The 22,735-nt window shown below is 37.1% G+C and overlaps 1 protein-coding gene across 2 annotated transcripts in view; it reads right to left on the bottom strand.

The window, feature by feature from the left end:
- RYR2 (ryanodine receptor 2) overlaps positions 1–22,735 on the bottom strand; it is a gene marked incomplete at its 5' end in the record, with an annotated part of 721,806 nt that overhangs the window by 65,511 nt on the left and 633,560 nt on the right. For both annotated transcript variants that reach the window (XM_082674159.1, XM_082674158.1), the window contains 6 exons: positions 587–675; positions 1,857–1,937; positions 12,032–12,105; positions 12,915–12,991; positions 17,302–17,381; positions 18,653–18,752. In XM_082674159.1, the coding sequence (XP_082530285.1) occupies positions 587–675; positions 1,857–1,937; positions 12,032–12,105; positions 12,915–12,991; positions 17,302–17,381; positions 18,653–18,752 (501 nt within the window). The remainder of the gene's footprint in view (positions 1–586; positions 676–1,856; positions 1,938–12,031; positions 12,106–12,914; positions 12,992–17,301; positions 17,382–18,652; positions 18,753–22,735) is intronic.

The following is a 22,735-nucleotide window of genomic DNA, read 5'->3' as shown; positions in this document are numbered from 1 at the left end:
AATAAAAGTTATATAAAATCTTATTACTTAAGAGGCCTACACCTTCAGATTCGGTTCTAGTAATGTGTAAACCATTACCACACTATCAAAGATACTTTTAAGTGATGACGTGTTAAGCTGAATTTTTAAATTAATGCAAATATTTCAAGAGCTGAAAAGAACTAACCTTATGTTATTAAATTTAAGTGTATGGTAAGTAGTTTGAAAGCCTTTCTTTCCCATTTTTAGTAACGTTTCAAATATCCTTCTCCTATTTATCTATCAACCGTAGAGGAAGGAACAGAGCATGTTCATGCTTTACAAATTGAAAAGGAATTTAAAATGCCATCAAGCTAAAAACTGTAGGAAAAAAATATTCCCACTTATAGAAAGAAAATAAGCCAAGTGAGAGCCAGGATCAGAGGCCAAGACAATAGTGGCAGTTTCAACCTAAGACTTGAGGGAAAGCCTGTGATCAAAGCCAAAATATCTCTACAAATTCTGACCTCATAAATCAAAACACATTTCAACATGGCAGTTTCACAACCCCACCATATCTTGCCAACCAACCAACCCCTTAATTTGTTACTAACGTAAAGCAACGTACCTGAACTCTCAGTAGGTAGTCTACGGTAGAGATGATTATGTTGACAGTCGTATTATTGCCAGTCTGAGTTCTCAGATAATTTTGAAAATCTACATAAGATCAAAAGATGTTATTAAAGCGCATTCAAAAATGTAAAATGAGTCCTTTGAATAACTCCAAAAGCAAATGATGTCTCCAGGAAAATCACCATGGCTACGTACACTGTTAATCTGATAGTTTTAATATTGAATAATTTATATTTTCCATACAAAGTGAGTACCTCAAAAACAAATCTAGGTGCTTCACAGAATATCAATATTCAAATTTCATCTAAGAGGTTGCTAACACCTGTTTCTTGATTCCTAGCTCTAGGGTTCTGGGCATGTGAATGACTGAAAACAACTTCCATCCTGTAGGACAGAGTAATTAAATGATTTATTCCATAATCCCTTATTCCTTAGTACTGTGTTAAGTGCTGGGGAAGCAAAAATCAAGATCAAGTTCCTGCCTTCACGGATACACAAGCTTGGTGGAGAACCAGATATATAAACAATGAATGTAAATACATCATGCAAAGTTACACAATGAAGTAGATTCCCCCAGTAAGATACGTGGTAAAAAAAGAAACAGAGCTACGTACGTCTCTATAGCTATCTATCTGATCTACAACTTTCTTCACCTATCAGCTGTCTTCTCTAGCATGAGAACAACTAATAAGAATTAAGTGAGGGACTTCCCTGGTGGCGCAGTGGCTAGGAATCCGCCTGCCAATGCAGGGGACACGGGTTCGAGCCCCAGTCTGGGAAGATCCCACATGCTGCAGAGCAACTTAGCCTGTGCGCCAGAACTACTGAGCTCGCGTGCCACAACTACTGAGCCTGTGCACTAGAGCCCACGAGCCACAACTACTGAAGCCCACGCACCCCAGAGCCTGTGTCCTGCAACAAGAGAAGCCACCACAATGAGACGCCTGTGCACCGCGACAAAGAGTAGCCCCCGCTTGCCGCAACCAGAGAAAGCCCGTGCGCGGCAACAAAGACCCAGTGCAGCCAAAAGTAAATAAATAAATAAATTAATTAATTAAAGGAAAAAAAATTAAATGAAAGGGCTAGCAAAGGACTTTGAAAGAGGCAATGCGATACAGAAAATTTTCCAGCGCCTACGCAGCAGGTAATGTTCAAGAACTGTTTCTTGACCCAAGGGAAGAAGCATAATTGGAACTAACAGACTCGTATTATTGCTTCAAAATGCTTATTTCTGGGTACCACTGATGGTCTGGGGTCTCACAAACCTGAGTTGTGTCCCTCACAAAGCAGTTGCAAGAAGCGGAAGAGGTCACAGGTGAATTCGTCATCCTGCAGAACCTTTTCTCCTGCAGGAAGTCCAGAGGAACCCAATGTTATCAACTACCTTAGCCTCGCCCTCCCTTTCTATCCCCACCTCCATCAAACTTGCATGTTGATGTAGCATCGTTCTGAACCCAAAACAGTCACAAATCATAGCCACTTTTCTATCTGAAGCTCATAAGATCATGCGCTTGACAGATAGATGCACTTTTTCTTGCTAAGAAAAGAACACTTGGATCTTAAAAACTCAGATATCTCTCTGTTAAAAGTAGCAGCATGGGTTTGGCAACATTTTAGAAACAACCTGAAGAGATTAGAGACTTAAACTTTTTTTTTCTTTCTTTCTATCTTTCTTTTTTTCCTTTTTGGTAAGATTTGTGTAGGAATGATCTCTGCGTCTCTTACAAATGTGGAAGTTAAGTCTGCTTTGTTCCCAGAGTCTGACCAAATAATTCAATGCAGAAGTGTTCAGTACATACATGAAACAGGACCAAGAGTTTCTTTTATTCAAATATTAATTAAAGGACTTTTGTGAAAACTCTGGATGACTGGAAAATGTTTTTTAACTCATTTCACTTAACTCTCTCATGAGCTTGTCTAAGTAGAGAGCTCATTGGTTGGAGCATTCCTTCCAGAGGAGGAAGAACTGACAAGCGGACCTAATTCTAAATACCAAACCAAAGGATAAACTTCGCTGGCTCCTGCTAGGAGAGCTAAATCTAACAAAGAAATGTGAAACGGAGGGCATCTCAGTGCCATAGGAGGAGCTCTGCATCATTTCAACACTAACTATATATGTGGGGCAAGGACGAAGCCTCAGAAAAGGGTTCCGATCTTTCATCTACATTTCCATTTAAATGTATCTTGATCACAAGTTACTTTGAAAGCAAAAACACGAAGAAGGAAACAAACAAAAAACAGGCACCACACAAATGAAAGCTGATTTTAAAAGCATAGAGTGTCCGTGAAAAAAACACTGTCAACATTATGAGTGTATGCTCTGGAATCTCAATTTGTTTAGAAAGCAAAATGACCAAAAAAAAAAAAAAAATGTTGTTTGGCAAGTGAATGAATATACTCATGTATTTAAAAAAATAATAATAACTTTTCAGACTGGAAATACTTTGGGCTAAGAAAGAAAACTATGCAATGATGTGTTTGCTGGAACTAAAATTATGAATGATCATAATGACAGAGAGTTGATGGACTTACCAGTCTGCAGTCTGTGACTTTCAAAGTGAGAGGCTTCATATAATGGGAAGGTTAGGAAGCAAAACCATTTTGAAAACTAATATAAACATTAAAAAAAGTACATAAAATCACTGTACTGGTTTCCCTGTTGGCCTGCAAGATATTATGTTTGGTGACCAAATTAAGATCACCACGTCTACAAATGCGATGTGGCAAGTTTAATGTGTTAAATGCACATTGGTTTGAATCTCAATACATGGCTGATAAGCCCATTCCTCCATGTTCACGTTCATGACAGGATAGGAAAAAAGGAAACAGCCTCGGCTAATAAGCTAAACTCTTCATTGATTACACTTAGTATCATTTCATGAAGATACTTTAAAATGCTATTTCAATCAAACTGTTATGAGTTAGTTACACAGACTTATTGACTCCTTGTGAACCCATCTAAAATGTTTTGTTTTGGTTTTGCCGTTTTTCAGAAAATTGAATCAATAAAACCACGGACATACTCCCAATGTTCACATATTCAATATGGAGTAAGTAACCCTTGGTAGAAAGTATTCAGAAAAGTTAACACAAATAAATTAACATGTAGTCTACCAGTGTGCCTGAAAATGCTCTGTACGATGCACATTGATTTATAACATAAGGTTTGTTTTCTGTTGGCATGCGCAGTATTTTCCGGACTGTACACCGAAACACATACGAGTAACGTCTTACATAGGACACGCTGCACACAGCAGAACAAGAGGGAAAGTCGGGGAGGGGGGGAGGGGCAGGTCAAGACTTCATTTACCATCAGCTGACACCAGGTTATTGTATCCACTAAGGTGCTATTGCTTAATGAACACATTACTATCTGATTAAAATGCTGCCATCGCCCATGCTGCATGTAGGCAGTGCAGGAACAGAGATGGATGATGGCTTTATGTCTGCAGAAGGTACACGAGCAACAGTCTATTTTGTGATGTATGCAAAAGAAATTCCATTGTAAGATGGAAACTAAGGTTGATAATAAATAACAAAATGGAGTAAAATGTAGTTGAAAGTGCTCTTACATTTTAAAAATATTATTTGCAATAGCTGCATGATGGCCAAATGTAGATAGTATGAAGGGCATTCCTTTGGTTTTATTTTTAATTATAAGGGGCTTATAGTTTCTAACACTGTAATAAAGGGAGAGTTATTTCAATACTGTTGTGATGATGAGTTTGTTCTTTGTGCCTCAGTTTTCTCACCTATAAAATGAATGTAAAGCGTACACCGTCTACCTCACTGGCTCTGCACAATCTATATGACCATTTTTTATCAATTGTGGAGAGGTTAATATTATTAGTAGCAGTGGTAATGACACTAAAGATGGGAACAACATGCCTACATGATAAATATAGTTATGTGAACATAGGTATTAAATGTGTTTATATTTTCAAAAAACCACCTTAATTTTAATGGACCAAATATTTTCAAAAATGTAAGTTTTCACCTGGAAATAATATTAGGTAGACCTTATTTGTTCAAGCTACCAGTAAAAAGTAATTCCTCATTTAGAGATCTAATAAAGTCAACACACTTTTAAAGGCTTTTCTACTCACAATCGGTTTATCCAACTAATAGAAAAGTACACAAGTGTTTAAGTTCAATAAAAACAGTTGTTCTTACTTAGAATTTTTACTTAGAATATCCATGGATATAGCTCAAAGTCTGCAGACTTATCTCCAGGCAAAGCTTGATTTAACTGTTAATAATTAATTATCAATAACTGTTCTAAAATTAATGAAATAAATAAAAAGACTAATATATATATAAACAATTGACTCCAGAAGACTAAGATCGCCATCGTTGTAGGGTCAGCATCTCTAATGATGCAGAGATAAAAGGGTGAGTAGCATGAAACATGACACTGGCTGCATCAAATAATTCCCTGTAATCTATTGTTAAACAGCTCTCAAGGGCCCCCCATTGCCATGGAGGAAATAATTCTGATTACTTACTAATCTTTAGAGGACTTAAATATTTATTTTGTATATGAAAACACTGAACGATAAAGGTTAAAAATATTTTTAAATAGTGAAAAGTCAGGTATTTGATTCCATGTGGGTAGTTTTAATACCATGGTTTAAATGGTCTAAATATGGCTGCTTGAATAACATTACAGCTCAACTAACGAAGAATAAAAAATCTGAAATGGATTTACGATTCACATTTAGTTAGTGACTACGGTGTGCTAGGCATTGTGCTAGATATATTTTCTCACATTTCATTTCAGGTTTACAAAAATCCTACAAATGAGGTGATACGATCCCATTTTGTGGTTTGGTAAACAACCGAGAAATTAAGTAACTTGACTACTGTCCTACAGCTGTTAACAAGTAAAGGACTTGAATTCAGTAAACTTCAGCAAACATTCACAGTCTCCTATATGCTAGGCACCTTGTGAGGTGCTAGGGACAAAAAAGACCACTGGACACAATCCCTAACCTTAAGAAGGTCACAGTCAGGCAATAAACAGGTAATTTCGATATTGTATGGTCCTTCTGAATCCAGTGTGCAATAGTTTCTACACTTCACAGAGCTCACATCAGCAATCAATCTCTGACTAACAATCATTACACTTATTGTACATTATTTAAATTGTGAACTCCTAACTTGTTTTTATGAATTTTAGAACCCAAGGAAAACCATATTCTAGACACATGGCTTTAGAAAAGTCAATTCACCTTTCTGAGTCTCTGTTTCATCATTTTGATATGGAAATTAACAGTCTCCTGACTTCCTGAATTCACAGGGCTGCTGGGAGAATCAAATTGGTCCAAACAAGTACAGTGGCTTTGAAATATGCAAAACACAGCAGGAATAAATGTGAGGTTTTAATGGCATGCAGTCATTAAAAAACCACCTTCAGAGTTCTAAAATATAGAATACTGGGGGGTTGTGAATATGATAAATCATTCATAATTCCATTAAGTGCATGTATTTAAGGTAACAACCTGACACCAGTGCATAAAATGCATTCCTAGATAATAGCAATGACCACTGTGTGTGAAAAAAGTTAGGTGTGACCGATGGAAAACAGAATTAAAGTTATAGGTTAGCTGTAGGGGAAGAAATCTTTTGCTTTCAAACATGATTTGCAGATTGTTTCTCTTATAGCCGTCTCTTTTTTTTCTTTCTTTTTTTTACTGAAGTATAGTTGATTTACAATGTTGTATTAATTTCTGTTGTACAGCAAAGAGACTCAGATATATATATATATATATATATATATATACATTCTTTTCTATTATGGTTTATCACAGGGTCTTGAATATAGTTCCCTGTGCTATACAGTAGAACCTTGTTGTTTATCCATCCTATATCTAATATTCAATAGTGTGCATCTTCTTGTAGCCTTCTCTTAGTGCCTTTCAGTTGTCATTACTCTAACTGAAATCCTTTATGTCCTTCACCCATTCCATCCACCAGCATCCTAACTGATCTCCGTGTCTTCACATGGGACACCCATCTTACACCCTGGTGCTGACAACAACAGCTATAGGCAATCCAATTATAACACTCTTCCTGACAAACAGACTGACTCCTGTAACAGTAATTTTGGAAAGCATACTCTGAAGAATTCCCTGCAATCTACCGTTAAGCAGAGTTCCCCAGCTGCCGTGAAGGAAATGGTGGTGACCACTGCCTTCGGAGAACTCCATGCCTATTTAATACGCTAGCATTACTGAGAAAGGAGAGATCTGTGCCTTTTAGGGTGATTAGGTTCTACTGGAAGCATTTTGAACAGTGAATGTAGGAATTTAATTCCAGGCGGATCATCACACAAAACATAATGTATCACTTAAGTGTTACATAATGATATCACTAAGTGATACATAATGTATCACTTAAGTGTTATTTCTTTAATGGCTCTCCAGGGTCTCAGAAAGAAAGTACAAATGCCTGGAAAGAGCAAGGAAGGTCCTTCAGCACCTCTCACAAGCGATCTTTCCATCTTCTAGGGGGTTCATTTCTCTTCAACTGCACCAGGTTGTGGTTACTGTCCTCTGATATGTTTTGTACCTTAAACTTTGCATACGCTGATGCTAATTCCTTCCACTGGAATGCCTTTCTTTGCCTTCCTTATCTACCAGATAAACTTCTACTTCAGGCTACGTGTTATGTCTATGGTGACACTTCCCCATCCCTGGCAAAGTATCAACTCAGTTCTCTCTTACACAGAGGGCATTGTTCTGAAGTTGCTTGTTTACAAGTCTGTCTACACGATACTGGACTCCTATAGAACGCCAGTGCCTAGGACAGTGTCTAGCACGTAATAGCCACTCAAATTTAAATGACTGCTTCAAAGTTTAAAAACTGCAAGGATGTTAAAAAACAATCTATTTAGTGCCATGAACTACAGGCTTTTTCTTGAAGAGAAAGTTTACCCATAGGAACTGCAGAGAAATATAGTCAGAACCCAGATGTTAGCACTGGATTATACCTGGGAAAGTACTTTGAAAATCTGGGGCAGGAGAAAGCCAAAAAATAATTAAGCACTAAAAACACTAACGAAAAATTAGGGTAGCCAATATTTAAAGATTGCTTTAATTATCCCTTTCATTAATTAATTAAAAGGAATCCTTTTATCTTCAACTTCACATAAACTTCATGAGGTCACTATAAATATATCGGCAAGAACCTCAGTGCAACACGTTATCAGTTACAGGTGGAAATTTGAGAAGCTTAACTTGTATTAATGTTGTATATAACAGTTTAGAAAATCAAACAATTTCTGAGGAATCAGATCAGCTTCGCAATTTCATCTTGCTTACGAAGTCAAGGATCCCTGCAAAATGATCAAAAATCAAATGCAGTATCTTCGACTATATTCCAAGAAGACGTTTGAAAGAAGGAAAATTGCACTTTCAAGCTCATCATGAATTACTAATGAGGTTAAACGGTACTGAGGAAAAACAAATTAGAAATCCAAGGATGGAATGAAATTTCAAAGATTTATATAGGTTTTTGGTTTTGAACTTCACTCTATGTTAAAAGAAAACACATAGGACTAAAAAATATACAGAGAGGACAACACTGAGCACGTGACAAATCTAAACACATTTGCTTAAGAACCTTTTTTCTAAAAAAACCAAACAAACAAGGGGGAGGGTCCAGGCTTTTGTAGAAATGCGGGAAATTTAGTAAGGTGGGATAGGGCTACAGGACAGTACCAGTGTAGAGAAAAGAATATAAACAATTAGTCTGAGATCCAGATACAGTGGTCCTTCTGTATCTGCAGATACAGAGGTATGGCCGTGCTATGCCACTTTGTATCAGGGCCTTGAGCATCTGTGGATTATGATATCTGCTGGGGGAGGGGGGAGGAAGGGGAGGGTCCTGGAACCAACCCCTCATGGATACAGAGGGACAGCTGTATACAAAGCTTAAAGAAGCACATATTCCCTAATGGTATCTCAACACCAGATGAAGAATGTCATGTGTAACCATAAAAAGCTTAAAAGTGATATTAAAACTTCAATGGTGGATGCAAAAATCGGCAATAGATGGGTGTCTTTGAAAGGAGACATTACATTAAGGGACCAACAATTCTACCTAAGCCAACATGCTGGACACAAAATAAGCCCCCCAAAGACTACTGAAGGATGGGGGGAAGGGAGTAGGCATGTGGAATGGGCAAATTAAAGGCAGGAAGAATGCCTGCATTTCAGCCTTGACCCTGCCACTTCGCTGTGTGACCCTGGACAAGCCATGTTATCTTTCTCTCCCTCACTCTCCTTCTTTATAAAATAGGAAAAATACCTCATGGGAAAGTTGTGGGTATGAAAAAGTTCATGTATTCAAGTTATACATTTTCCATGGCAATATAATTTATGGTCCTGTTATCATCATCGGGAAGAGACTGAGCTTAATAAAGATAATTGGTTAGGATGCAGATTTATATCTATCAGATTATTTTCTCAGTCCTGAGCCTATACTGCACAAGCCTTAAGCTCTGAAGCAAGGATATCACTAACAGATTTAGATTTTTCAGCCTTTTCTGTTTTTCAACAGGGATGCCCCATGTCCTTTCTCCTTTGAGAGTACAAACTCTTAATAGTTGCAGAAGCTTAAAAGAACGGTCGTGTAACAGACATTTTAAAAGTATGCCAAAAGAAAGAGTCAGTATAGGTGTTCTCAATCTGGGAAATGTTGTACCATTCGTTACAGCGAATGAGTGGTCACTGCATATTCTCCTGAAAGATATTTTGGTGAAGGCAACGGTGTGTATTCAGAGAGCACAACTTAATCTCTGAAGCCCTGTTGACATACTAGGTACCATTCAAAAACCTCATCCCTTCTTTATCACCATCGTATGTCACGTCTTTTAGAGACTATTTTGCAGCACCAGTGCCATCTTTGTTATTATCCTAGCTTGAAGGGTGAACATTGGCTACTGTTTCTACAGTTCTTTAAATTCGGTCTCAAGAATGAAAATTTGTTTTTATGGTAGAAGGTTTTTAATGTGTGATATTTTCAAAGAATAGAGAAAAACTCTACAGATCTCTCAATACTTGGAAGGGAAGTAGCAGAGCCCAATGGCTAAGATGAGACTCAGCCGTTCATAGCACACACTGGATCGGCACTGATTTTCCCGTGCACCACTTGGTACAGCCATAAAGCCACAGTATGTCCAAGACAGAAATGCCACAGGGAGACTCTTGCACACATTCATTCATTTACACAACAGCTGCAAACACTGGGTCCACCAGAACTTTTTTTAAATGAAAGAACAGAACCAAACAAATCTAAAACCATCATTTAAATGCTTGTTGCCCCTTCAGGTCTAATATGTTAATAGCTGCACATCCTCATAGGATGAGAAAAAAAAAAAGGAAAGCTTGATATATAAGTTTTAAAAGGAAAAGGATGCATAATGATGGGAAGTAAACAATCTACTTGTTAAAAGGGTCTATAAAAGGAAAAAATGCACAAAAACTGTCACTATCAAGACTGTACACACAGCTAACAACAAATAAAGGAGCAAATGAAGAAAAGGCAGTTCATTTTTAATAATTACCACGCTCATGAGTGATGACTGAGGAAGGGAGAATAGTACATTGACGGTAGTCGAAAGAAAAGGAAATGGGGAAAAAGAAAGAAGTTGAGAGTTTGTTTTTGCTTTGCTGTTTGTAAGGAAATAAAATAGAAAACGTGTTAATCAAGTTGGGCAATTATTTTTGTGTGTGTCTTTAAAAAGAGTAAACTAATCAAACCAACCTCATATTGAGAGACAGAACTAATTCTCACATTAGGATGGTCACTCTCATCAGTTATTTCTGATTTGGGACCCACAAATGTTATTCTCATCTATATCTGGTTGACAGTGGCTAGGAGGCCCAGTAAAATAAACCTGGGTGGTCACTATTTCTTTGTGGGGAGCTGAGGTAAAGAGTGATTCAGAATGATGAATGGAATTGTGTTCAGAGCCTCTGGTACATTAGCTAAAAACTGCAGGGGAAAATGAAATTGATTTCTAATTCCATGACAGGGAAGTCAGACTTTGGATAGAGAACTGACTCATTTTTAGGCACTTTCCAGCCGGAAAATGCCCAGGACTTCTGTGAGACATTAGAGGCATGCAGTTAATGGGAGCTGGGATTTGTCATGGCTCTGAGTTCTCCAGATGGGCCCCTCAAGGCCAGGTGTTGTTAACTGTCGACACAAAGGTTAGTAATGAAGACATTTGGCTTGATGTCCATTTTCAAAAAACCTAAGTAAGTTCAGAATTCTGCTGGTGATTTTTCTTGAAGGTAGCTAACCCAATTAAATAACCGTGTGACGAATACTTGATTACTGAACCTATACGTTCAAATGCCAAGCAGAAAATAAAATTACACAGGTGATATATACAGAAGCAGCAGTGTTAGCATATGTATAAATGATAATCTTTAAAATACCGGAAGAAAAATGCAGCTAATTTTTTTCCTATTGTGAGAACAAAAATATACAGAGATAATTAGAGAGATTAGTTAATTCTAAAGTATTTCAGAAAGGCAAGCAGACTACAAATGGCAGAGGGGAGAAAATTTATTTTTTGCAATAAGATTAGTTTTATAGAAGACCCAATGTTCCAAAACTAATACATTGATAAGATGACAACTCCAAACCAGACCAAACAAACAAAAACAGATAAACACACAGGGCCTTACTCAAACTAAATTAATTTAAAAATCAAACACAAAAGAATAAAAACAAGTCAAAACCAAAAATAGTGAAGATACTTTCTTCTTAATAAATACCAAAACGGATGTGCAACAATAGTTATTTCTGCTTTAAATGCACTGTGTGCTAAATTTTCTAGTTCATACATCTATTTATAGAGAGAAAAGCTCTAAGAATCGGTGAGTCATTATTTTCATGCACATGTAAATTAAGTGATCAGAGTTATTTAAACACAAAAATTACTCTTTATTTCATTAAACAATCTGGACTTGCAAAGACATGGGTATATGAGATAGAAGGATAACTGGGCTAAAAGGGAGGAGATAGTAAGACTAGTGGTGGACTGAAGGATCTGAAAGCATCACTGTCCTAAGGAGATAGAAGAACTTGAAAGCCTGACAGTTTGCTAAAGTGGCCAAAGAAAGTCAAACATTTTCTAATGTGGCTCATCCATGTGGTTTAGAATTTTATAGATAATTCTCTAATAAGGGATATTTATTTACTACCCAACGAGGGGAAAGACGACTGACAGTAGATCTGGAATAAAAAGGAATCAATGACCAACATGGAAGATTGGGTTTTGGGTGTGACCTGCATGGGTGTCTAACTATGAACTTTTAAATGAGTCACATAAGCATTGTGTCTATTTAAAGATAACCTTGTATCTCTCTGTAATTTCAGGGAAGAAGTGGGGACACATGATGCTTTTAATTTAAGCGATCAATACCTGATCCTTCCTCGGTCACCATCCCAAGTCCTTCAGCTTTGTTTTGTCGCTCAAATGCGTTTAGGTCAAGGACACTGCAATAACAGGGAAGAAAACATTTAGAGGCCTAACAGAACGTTTTCTTTCTTCAGGAGAGCAAATGTCTAAAAACTGTGTATCGTGAAACGTGAACCAAATGTTATCAGATACTGAAAACATACACTGACTCAATGCCTACCAACCATATTTTCCTAGTACCAGACTAGTTTCTCTCCAGGGTCCACACTGAAATGATCCATGTGAAAGTCAAGCATATGGCATTGATGGGTTTCAACTTTGGGAGAACATTACAAAGTTAGCAGACATACTGAAATATAATTAGAATGATCATGTTTTTCCAGTTGGAATAATAACATTAAGTATGTGGCAGGTTCCTCAGTCAAATGCTGTCTGAATGATTTCAAAGACTGTAAAAAAACAGAAAATGATGAACATGGTCATGATGATCATGGTTAAGGCTCATTCATTTAGGGCAGATGAGAACTGGTCTACCGGCTCCCAGATAAAATGAAAAAGAATTTTGTTTTTTGTCTTTTAAAAATCATACACTACTCATTTCCAAGTAAGCAGAATACACATTAATTCTCCAAGGTTCCTATTTAAGCGCAGGGTAGACTATATTAAGACATTATTAATGTGGAACAATTAGTAAGTAAAACATTACTAACACCTAACAGCAAGATAGAACATAAGACACTTCCACACTTTTGTCCCACTTAAAAGTGTGTTTGATCATTAAAAATTCTTCTGTGTATGTGCTGTCAGTAATGTACTTACAAAGTAACACGTACTTTAAAAGGTACAACCACTGAGTGGAACCAAAGCAAGAAAAGCACGTGCTTACCTGCATGACTGCATCAGGCCAGCAAGGCTCTGAAAGAACCCCACATCCTTTTTCTCCTTGAGATAGTCAAGCATTTTCTACGGTAGATAGAGAAACCACAGGGTCACTGAACACAAATCTCGTGTTTTGTTAAATAAGAAATAAAAACATCCTTTGATTCTGAAATAAAGATAAAAAATATCCAGTGCATACAAACATGACGAACGTCACCTTGACCATGAAATAGCGATAAGCATGTCACAGCAAGAGACTTGCACATTTCTAAGTGCAGCAGGACATACACATGGCTTGGAACAAGGGAGCTGCTTTATAAAACACCATAGGCAGCATGAATATCAGGGGGAAATCATACTCTTAATTCTCTTCATGTCACTCTGTAAGTATCTGGAGATTCAGAAACTTAGTTCAAGTTTACCGGGAAGAAGGTCCACCTGTCTGCTATTCACAGGTTTCATTACAAAAGTGACTTCCTTAAACAGCATTCCAATCCGAGAGCTCTGATTACCATATGCTAATGTTACAGACAGAAATTCAGTTTCCATTACCATGGTCTCTAAACCCAAGGACTGGTGGGAATCATGTGACTATTAATTTTTCTCCTCTTTTCTCAGAATGATGTCCAGATTCTGTGGTCAACATTTTGGTTAAACACAAATGTAAAAAATGCTAAAGCAATGCATGGCTCCCACTTGCTACTTTGAATGCAGATACAGTGTGCTGGAGGTTTCAAATAAGAAGTACTATGTGCAGGGCAGGAATAGAGAGGAAGATGTAGAGAATGGACGTGTGGACACGAGGCGGGGCGGGAGGGAGAACCGGGAGATTGGGATTGACGTACGAGCACTGCCATTTGTAAAATGGACAGCTGGTGGAAACCTGCTATATAGCACCGGGAACTAGCTCCCACCTAGGGGGTGGGATGGGGGGTGGGGAGGTCCAAGAGGGAGGGGATCTATGTATACATATAGTTGAATCATTTCATGGTACAGCAGAAACTAACACAACATTGTAAAGCAATGATACCCCAATTAAAAAAAAAAAGTACATACAAGATGATAAGATGACAGGCACACCAAAGGTTTTAAGAAAATAAAGATACTGTTCTTCTCTGAATCTTAAATAGAAGGGATTAATTCCTACTATCAGAGCTATCTAGATAGGGCTCAGCTAAGCAGTCAAAATATTGGTAGTACTCTTTTTCCAGAAATCAGAGAGTTAAAGGTAATATAAAACTAAATATGTGAAGGCTGTATACACATACACAGTGTATATATATTTGTGTGTGTATATATATATACACACATATATGCATACACCTACACATGCACAGACACACACAGACACACAAACACGCACAGCCATTTTGGGGTGGGTGTGTGATAACTTATTGGTCTAATAAAACATGAAGCGCTTATTAATCATTGGCCTTTTAAAACAAAATGAATGTGGGTTACAGGGTCAAAGGGGAGTGGTGGAGTATATATCTGAAGGTTTAAAGAAAAAAGAAAAGATCTGTACAGACGATGAGTACATTTATTACATGGTCTCTCAAGGTTCCTTTTGTCTCCATGGATTTCTGAATATATATACTATACGATTAAGGTCTTTTGAAGCAATACATAAGTCAAGGGAAATTATTTATTTATAAGTATTGTGGCGAGATTAGGTTGGTTTTCTTTATTTTTCCTTTTTTAAAAAAAGTCATGTAGTCATTTACTATGGAAATCAAAAAAGAAAATCTGTAAATTGGATGGGAGAAAATTCACCTTTATTTTTACTAACTTCTAACTGAAATTTAGCATTCCTTTCAACCAGTAATCTAAGCAACAAACACTAGGAGGATTAGTAGTAGCTACGATTTTGTCACCAATAAAGATTTCAGATATTTTCATATCACATTACAGCTGTTGTAGATATTTAAAAATATTTAGACACGTCTTTTCTTCTCAAAAATTATTAGACCAACTACTACATCTTTTATTTAATGAGTTCATAAAGAAACATACTACTTTATCGAAAACCTATTTTATAATATTTTGATAAACACATTTCAATATACTTGGTTTCCTTTTCAATCTATGTAATTTTAATTTGTGCACTTATAAACATTACACCGAGAGGAGGCCAGAGATTTCAACGAACTGTCAGAGGCAATAAAAAGCTAACAACCCTTGCTTAGGGTATGTCTACGTTCTCTTCCAGTACTAACATGTAGTGATTATATTTACAGAAAAAAATATACAATTTGATGGGGCTTCCCTGGTGGCGCAGTGGTTGAAAGTCCGCCTGCCGATGCAGGGGACACGGGTTCGTGCCCCGGTCCGGGAAGATCCCACGTGCCGCGGAGTGGCTGGGCCCGTGAGCCATGGCTGCTGAGGCTGCGCGTCCAGAGCCTGTGCTCCGCAACAACATTTACTAACCCAAAAGAAACCTTCAAATTTTCTCTGTTTTTCTTTTCTTAGACTCAAAGGTTTCTAGGAGCCTATTCCTAGCTTTGTGCCACTGTAGTGATTCTGAGGTTCACAGCAACTTGAAGTCAAACATTCTAAAGTTCTCATTTGCCTTCCTTTCCTTCAATGAGGGTAGCCCTTTACCTGCTTGACTAAAACTTACCCAAGAAATAAACAGTTACTAGTTCCCTGTTCAACCGTGCTTTCTCATACAGAAGCCAAGATACAAAAATAAGAGACATTATAGTTTTAGAATAACACAACCTGATGCTTATATTATGTTGTGGTTTGTTGTTCTCCAATGAGCATAAGGATTTTTTCTGAGCTCAGAGCCACACTGTTGGCCATGTGAATGTTATCCCCAGAGGTATGCAGTACACACCTGTGACAGTCCTTTTTTAAGTCACTCAAATACTCTTTTTTTCTTTAGTGAAGTATAGTTGCTTTACAATGTTGTGTTAATTTCTGCTATACAGCAAAGGGACTCAGTATATGTGTGTGTGTGTGTGTGTGTGTGTGTGTGTGTGTGTGTATATATATATATATATATATATATATTCTTTTTTCATATTCTTTTCCATTATCACAGGATACTGAATATAGTTCCCTGTGCTGTACAGTAGGACCTTGTTGCTTATCCGTCTATAGATAATAGTTTGCATCTGCTAACCCCCAGCTCCCAGTCCTTCCCTTCCCCACCCACCTCTTCCCCCTTGGCAACCACAAGTCTATTCTCCATGTCTATGAGTCTGTTTCTGTTTGATAGATAGGTTTATTTGTGTCCTATTTTAGATTCCAAATATAAGTGATACCATATGGTATTTGTCTTTCTCTTTCTGACTTACTTCACTCAGTATGATAATCTCTAAGTCCATCCATGTTGCTGCAAATGGCATTATTTCATTCTTTTTTATGGCTGAGTAATATTCCATTTTATATATGTGCCACATCTTCGTTATCCATTCATCTGTTGACGGACATTTAGGTTGCTTCCATATCTTGGCTATTGTGAATAGTGGTGCTATGAACACAGGGATGCATGTATCTTTTTGAATTATAGTTTTGTCTGGGTATATGCCCCTGGAGTGGGATTGCTGGGTCATATGGTAGTTCTATTTTTAGTTTTCTGAGGAACCTCCATTCTGTTCTCCATAGTGGTTATGCCAACTTACATTCCCACCACCAGTATAGGAGGGTTCCCTTTTCTCCACACCCTCTCCAGCATTTGTGATCTGCAGAAAGTCACTCAAATACTCTTATTCTAACAAGCTCAACAGACCTTGGCCTTCAGTTGGATATGGAGATTGCATCCTTTGTCATAACTGGTTGAAGTTAGCAAAATCCCCGTCCAGATAATGTCTAACTTTTAAACAGAACATCATTACAGAACTTGGTTGGGAAGTGATTTTCTCATATCTTAGGAGAATAGAAAGAATTACAACTAGAAAAATTCTTAACAATGCATTCTGTTTACACATCAACCTAGAAGCCAGCTTTGTACCAAATATACAACAAAATCTTAAGAGTCAATTTTTAGGAGATATAACACTATAAAACATGTTACCAAACTAGGCTCCCTAGGTAAGGGTATTTATTTTTCACTATTAAAACAAACGAGCTGCTTTACGCCAACTTATTCACATGAAATGCAGCATTGCAAATGATGACACCGTATGACATGACTTCAGACTTCTAACCAGCGTTGTTATTTGTTGTGCTACCTAGAAGGGGTGTTTATTGTGCTACCTGGGAGATATTTGGATACTGGGACAAGATGACCATAAAATAAAGGCATACTTTACATAGAAAATGAAAACAAAAAAGTACAACTAATGTACAACTAATAGTTCTTTTAGGATGACTAAAATAGTTCAACAGGATGACTATACGGTCCATCTCTTCGAAAAGCACATTATGTGAAAGGCTCAATGACATACCTGCTGTACTGTAGAGTTCCCGCCATTTAAGATAGCAATTCCGAGTTTCAAAGTAGCAGCCACCATGGGTCCAGTTTCACCTTAAAAATACAAACTATTGTGATCCTTCTATCACTTCACCTGCTACATTAACCAATTCTATCTCAAAATGTGCATTTTTAAAGTCATTATTCACCTCCTACAAACCTATGTCATGGTGGAGAGGGATAGACTGACTCAAATAACAACAACAACAAAAAAATTAAGAGTCATAATGCATATTTTGCCATCAATGTTTTTACTAAGTTCTGTGTAATATGTCTATGATTGAAACTATATGAGAACACAGAGAAAACGAACAGGAAGAAACAATTGATTTTGAAATACTGACACCTAAAATTATTAAAATTCAAAACAAATCATGTGTATTAAAATAATACTGAAATGAATATGAGCTACTTAAAATATTCTCCCTCCTCCCTCAAGAACAGTATGTTTGAACAACTTTTAAAATCTCCATTTCATCACTTTTATCTTAATACGTTTATAGCCTTGCTTTATTAGGGTGACTAGTCACAATTTTAAGTTATTTGAATAATAATAACAAAATTTCAAATCCAACCAGTTGTCTATAATTTAGCATATTATGTTTTATTTTTACATTAGTCGCCTCCACTTATCTTAGAAATGAAATAATCCCTATATTTGGAGAGGGGTGCTTAATAACCACCATTACTTTTTCATTCCATTAAAATTACAGTAACTAGTTTTCACAAAGAAGGTATTACCAATGTAAGAAAAATCAGCTTGCACTGGCTGGCTACTGAAAAATGCAACAGTACTTGAATTACTAAAAATGACTCACTTAAAAAATCTGAGCATTTATATCAAGGGCCCCGAGGGCCGAGTCCAGCTTGGCACCTGTTTTCGTAAATAAAGTTTTATTGGAACATGGCCACACCATTTATTCACGTATTGTCTCTAGCTACTTTCATGCCACTCTGGCGGAGTTGAAGAGATGCCACAGAGGCCCCAATGGCTCACAAAGCCGAACATATTTACTATCTGGCCTCTATCAGAAAACATTTGCCCACCTCTGATTCACATAATCAGTTTGGTAGAGTTGTGTCCCAATATAATTTCCAAAACTTAACGAACAGAAATAAAAAATCTTTTAGTAAGATTCTGATTAAAAAAGAAAAATCAACATTGAACTTTGTAAGAGAGGTGGCATTTGTCAAGTCACCTGACCTAGTCATGAACAAGAAATTCAGGGACTAAATAAATCGGTAGACTTTACGTAAGAGCGCTCCTAGGAGTAAAGGGGAAATCTACAGGATCGGCCCTTCCGAGGTAGAGCCAGGAGCCTCACCTTTGCTGGCACTGATGGTCTGCAGCACCATCTCAGCTGCACCGCGGTCGTGGAGCCTGGCTTGTTGGTACAGAAGCTTTTGCTTTTCCATTTCTTTTTCCTGAACACAAATCCCAACCATTTATGTTGCAGCTATCACTAAGCAGAGCAGCTTTCTATAAACCACATTTTCAGTCATCTCTTCATGTATGGGCTCTATGACAACATTATGGACCATTTCAACACCAACAATGCTATCCAACAGATGTTAACATAGTCAACTCTTGGTTTTTCCCTTTATATTTCTTGTGATAGACTTTTGGTACTGATTTATCAGGATGAATTTTCTCAATTGTCATGACTGGATTAGTCCAAAGCCTGTATCATACTTTTGAAGTACTGTACTTCATCACTGAAACTTGCACTTTCTGAATGATACATTCGTGCATCAGTTTGTCACGTGTTTAATCATCTCCCAAGTCATGGTCATAACTTGATACTGCTCAGCAAATGGCTCGAGTTGTAAGTCATCACTGAATGACAGAAAAACATTAACTGAGGACGTGTTGGAGTTTAAGCAAAATTGAAAGCTGATATGGATAAAAAGGTAGGCTTCAACTAAGTAGTGGACATATGATAACAGATCTCCCCAGTCCCCTCCCAAAGAATAAAAGAAGCAATGTGCCTTTATATTTTGTATTCTCTGGTGGTAATAAACGATACTGCATGGTACTGCTAGAGCAATGGCTAGAGTTTGTTCTTTTCCACTTAAACTACCACTGAACACATACAGAAGGAAATCAAAATAAAATATAAAGGCACAGCAAGTTCAAGACTGGTAGGATCATTCACTTGAGCTATCCAGTTCGCTGGAGAATTGAGACGGAACCAAGCAGTATAAGTTGCAGAATGAAAGTTGCATAGAGCACTATGACAGCGCGTCCATCAAATGGCGTGGTAGAGAAGCTTAGTCAATGGGACATGAAACAGTCAATTAGTATCATGTCCATAAACACAACGGCCAAAACATATATGACCTAAGAGCAGGAAGAGCTGCAGCAGAGGTAGCCAGAGTGACAGCTTTGCTGCCATAAACTTTCCATCCAAAGTACGGAAAATAGACACTGGAAGATGGAAGAGGTTTAAAAAATGAAGGCTTGCTAGTTACAGAATATGAAAAAGAACATAAACTAAAAGGAGGGGGTAAAAGAAATGGGCTCAAACAAATGAAAAAAGAAACCTTTAAATCAAAAGCAACCAACACAGACATTTATGCTGTTACCAGAGAGTTCTCGCCGAGGCTGGCAAATTTGTCTCTTAAATCTTTGATAATATCGTGCTGCGAAAACAAAATTGATCAGGGTTTTTTTTCACACTATAGTTAGAGCTCCTGTGGTTAAATTTTTATTTTTTCTTAAATTATGTGATAGGCCTAAATGGAAGCAGAAAAAAGAAAAAAAAAAAAAAAGGCAGCTTTGCTTTATACATAGCCATGCTAACATCTAAAAGGTTTGCCTTCATGTTTAAACCTCTTCCTGTGAAGTCAAAAACAGAACGAAAACAAAACCACACAGACACACAAAACTATATTGTCATTACAACAGAGTTTCAGGAAAACTGAAAGAAGACCCTTTCGTCTGCTCTTCAGGTGCTGTTTAAAATTAGGGAGCAACATTTGATTCTTCCTTTTAGACCCAACAATCTTTGACTTTCCTCCCGTTGCCAGAGCTATTTCTGGAACTTTTACTTCCTAGCTTAACCAACTCCCTTCGTGAAAGAGCTGTCCAGTAAAACTGATAAGAAATTACTGTCTTAAGGAACTGTGCTATTATTTTCATCAACTAAAGAGGCAAAGGAGTTAGAAAGAATGATTCTTCTATTGACGCAATACAACATAGAAAGATAGTCATCAGGAAGTCCAAAGAAGATGGAAGATGGCAGCATGCCATATATTCTTGAGGAAAAACAAATACAGAAACCCTTCGCCATTTGTGCTCCAAAAGTAGGGAGACCAGCGCAAAGATCTGGCAGAACAACCTGCACGATAGATTCCAAGGTCCCAGTATCCTCTTCAGTAACTGAAATCACTCATGATGGACAGACCTCAGGAGGACCAAGAAACACAGGATATCAAATTGCCTTCTTTACAAAGTAAACTCCCTGAGCAAAGATCACGCTAATTTTCCTTATGTAACATCTAAATTTCAATAATAATGTTTTGGGGGAGATGATATGAAACATTTGAAGAAAAAATAGTGAGCAAAAAAACACACTCTGATCTAGAGGCAGGAAAATCGTATTTCATAAAGAGGGATCAGGTTGACCACTCTTTTGAATTTCTTTGTTGGAAGCCCTCTCTTCAGAACATCTTTAATGTTATTTCTTTTTGTACTTTCTTGTCCCCTTTGAAAACTGCTTCTGGGTATATAATTTAATCTTTCCTTGGAAAGTTTATCACGACATAAAAAAGTAAAACTTTAAAAGTGAAACTAGAAAGTTTTCAGGCAATAAAATGATGGATTATGTGGAAAGAAAAAAATTCTTTCATTTCAAATATACTGCAGATTAGCTTTTCTAAGCAAATTGGAGACAGATCTTTTTAAAAGTATCTTATTCAGGGAAACAGCACCTTGAAAGTACTTTTTAAAGGACCTTTTTAAAAGTAGCGTTCCTCGCCCTGCCGCACTCCAAATTCCGCTTGAATTGCTGAAGGTTCTTAAATATAACACTATACCTTCAACCTGTAGTTTAGTCTTTAAATTATTCCAAGGTTACAAAGGGAAAAATCCTTCAGGAATTGTTGTTTCTCCCAAACAGGAAGACTGTCTCAGTATTCTATTGATATAGGAAACTTTTACATTTATACGATTTTATGTAGACTCCTAGAAACCTCGGAATCACTAGTACTGACAACCTGCAGCAAATTAGCAAGACTCTGTGGCATGGGTTTCTGGATTAAGCACATTCTTGGAAGGCTCTACTTTGTGTCCCTAAATGCTTTTCATCCCTCAACACTTTTTTTTCTTCATCTAACTGTATTATGTATGATTGTGTGATATTTTAAATACCAAATGAGGAAAAGGTAGAGATACATGGGCAGAAGCTAGACATTATTTTCTACAAATCATTTTCATTGTGACATTCCTATACTAAAAAAGCATGGAGTTTATTTTCTTTTTCACCCTTTCACAAAAGATCAGAAGTAACGAACATTTGCAAGCTTCTGATCGGTACTTATGCACTTAGAAGAGTTATGAAATTGCCCTGAAAAATGAACTTACTCAAAAACAGCAAATCAGACAGGTTGAAAGGTGGATATTACCCCTGAGAACATCCAGTTCAAAGCTTTCAGTTCAAAGATGAAAAGGCTGAGGTACAGGGTAATTAAATGTGACCTGCTGAAGGTCACCTGGTTAGCACCCAGATGAGAACTCAGGTCTCCTGCCTTGGGAGGTTCTGTGCTCATTATGATAAAAGGTTTCCTCTCATTGGGCTTCTTGGACTTGATTTTAGTAAGGAAGTGAAATTGATTAAATGTAATGATAATAGCAAATACTTATAGAGTTTGTGATGTGATAGGCAATGTTCTGAGTGGATTATATACATTAACTAATTTAATCCTCATCACAATCCTATGCAATAGAGACCTTAATTAGTCCCATTTTATAGATAGGAGAATTGAGGCTTAAGATCATACAGCCATATGGTGGAGCTGGGATGCAAACACAGCTGGTCTATTTGAGTGTCTGTGCTCTTACTGATTCTGCTGGATCCCATTTCCTGTAAATAATGTGGCCAAGCATAAGCTTCAACTGGGATTATTTTTTTTAATTTTTATTTTATGTTGGAGTATAGTTGATTAACAATGTTGTGTTGGTTTTAGGTGTACAGCTAAGTGATTCAGTTATACACATACATGTATCTGTTCTTTTACAAATTCTTTTCCCATTTAGGTTATCACAGATTATTGAGCAGAGCTCCCTGTGCTATACAGTACGTCCTTGCTGGTTATCTATTTTAAATACAGCAGTGTGTATATGTCAATCTCAACTGGGATTATTTTTACAAACAATAGCACATGCAGTCAAATTACTGTGCATGTCA

Source organism: Grampus griseus (genome assembly GCF_964374135.1).
Source record: "Grampus griseus genome assembly, chromosome: 16".
Classification (NCBI taxonomy): domain Eukaryota; kingdom Metazoa; phylum Chordata; class Mammalia; order Artiodactyla; family Delphinidae; genus Grampus; species Grampus griseus.
This window is presented reverse-complemented; position numbering and strand designations above follow the sequence as displayed.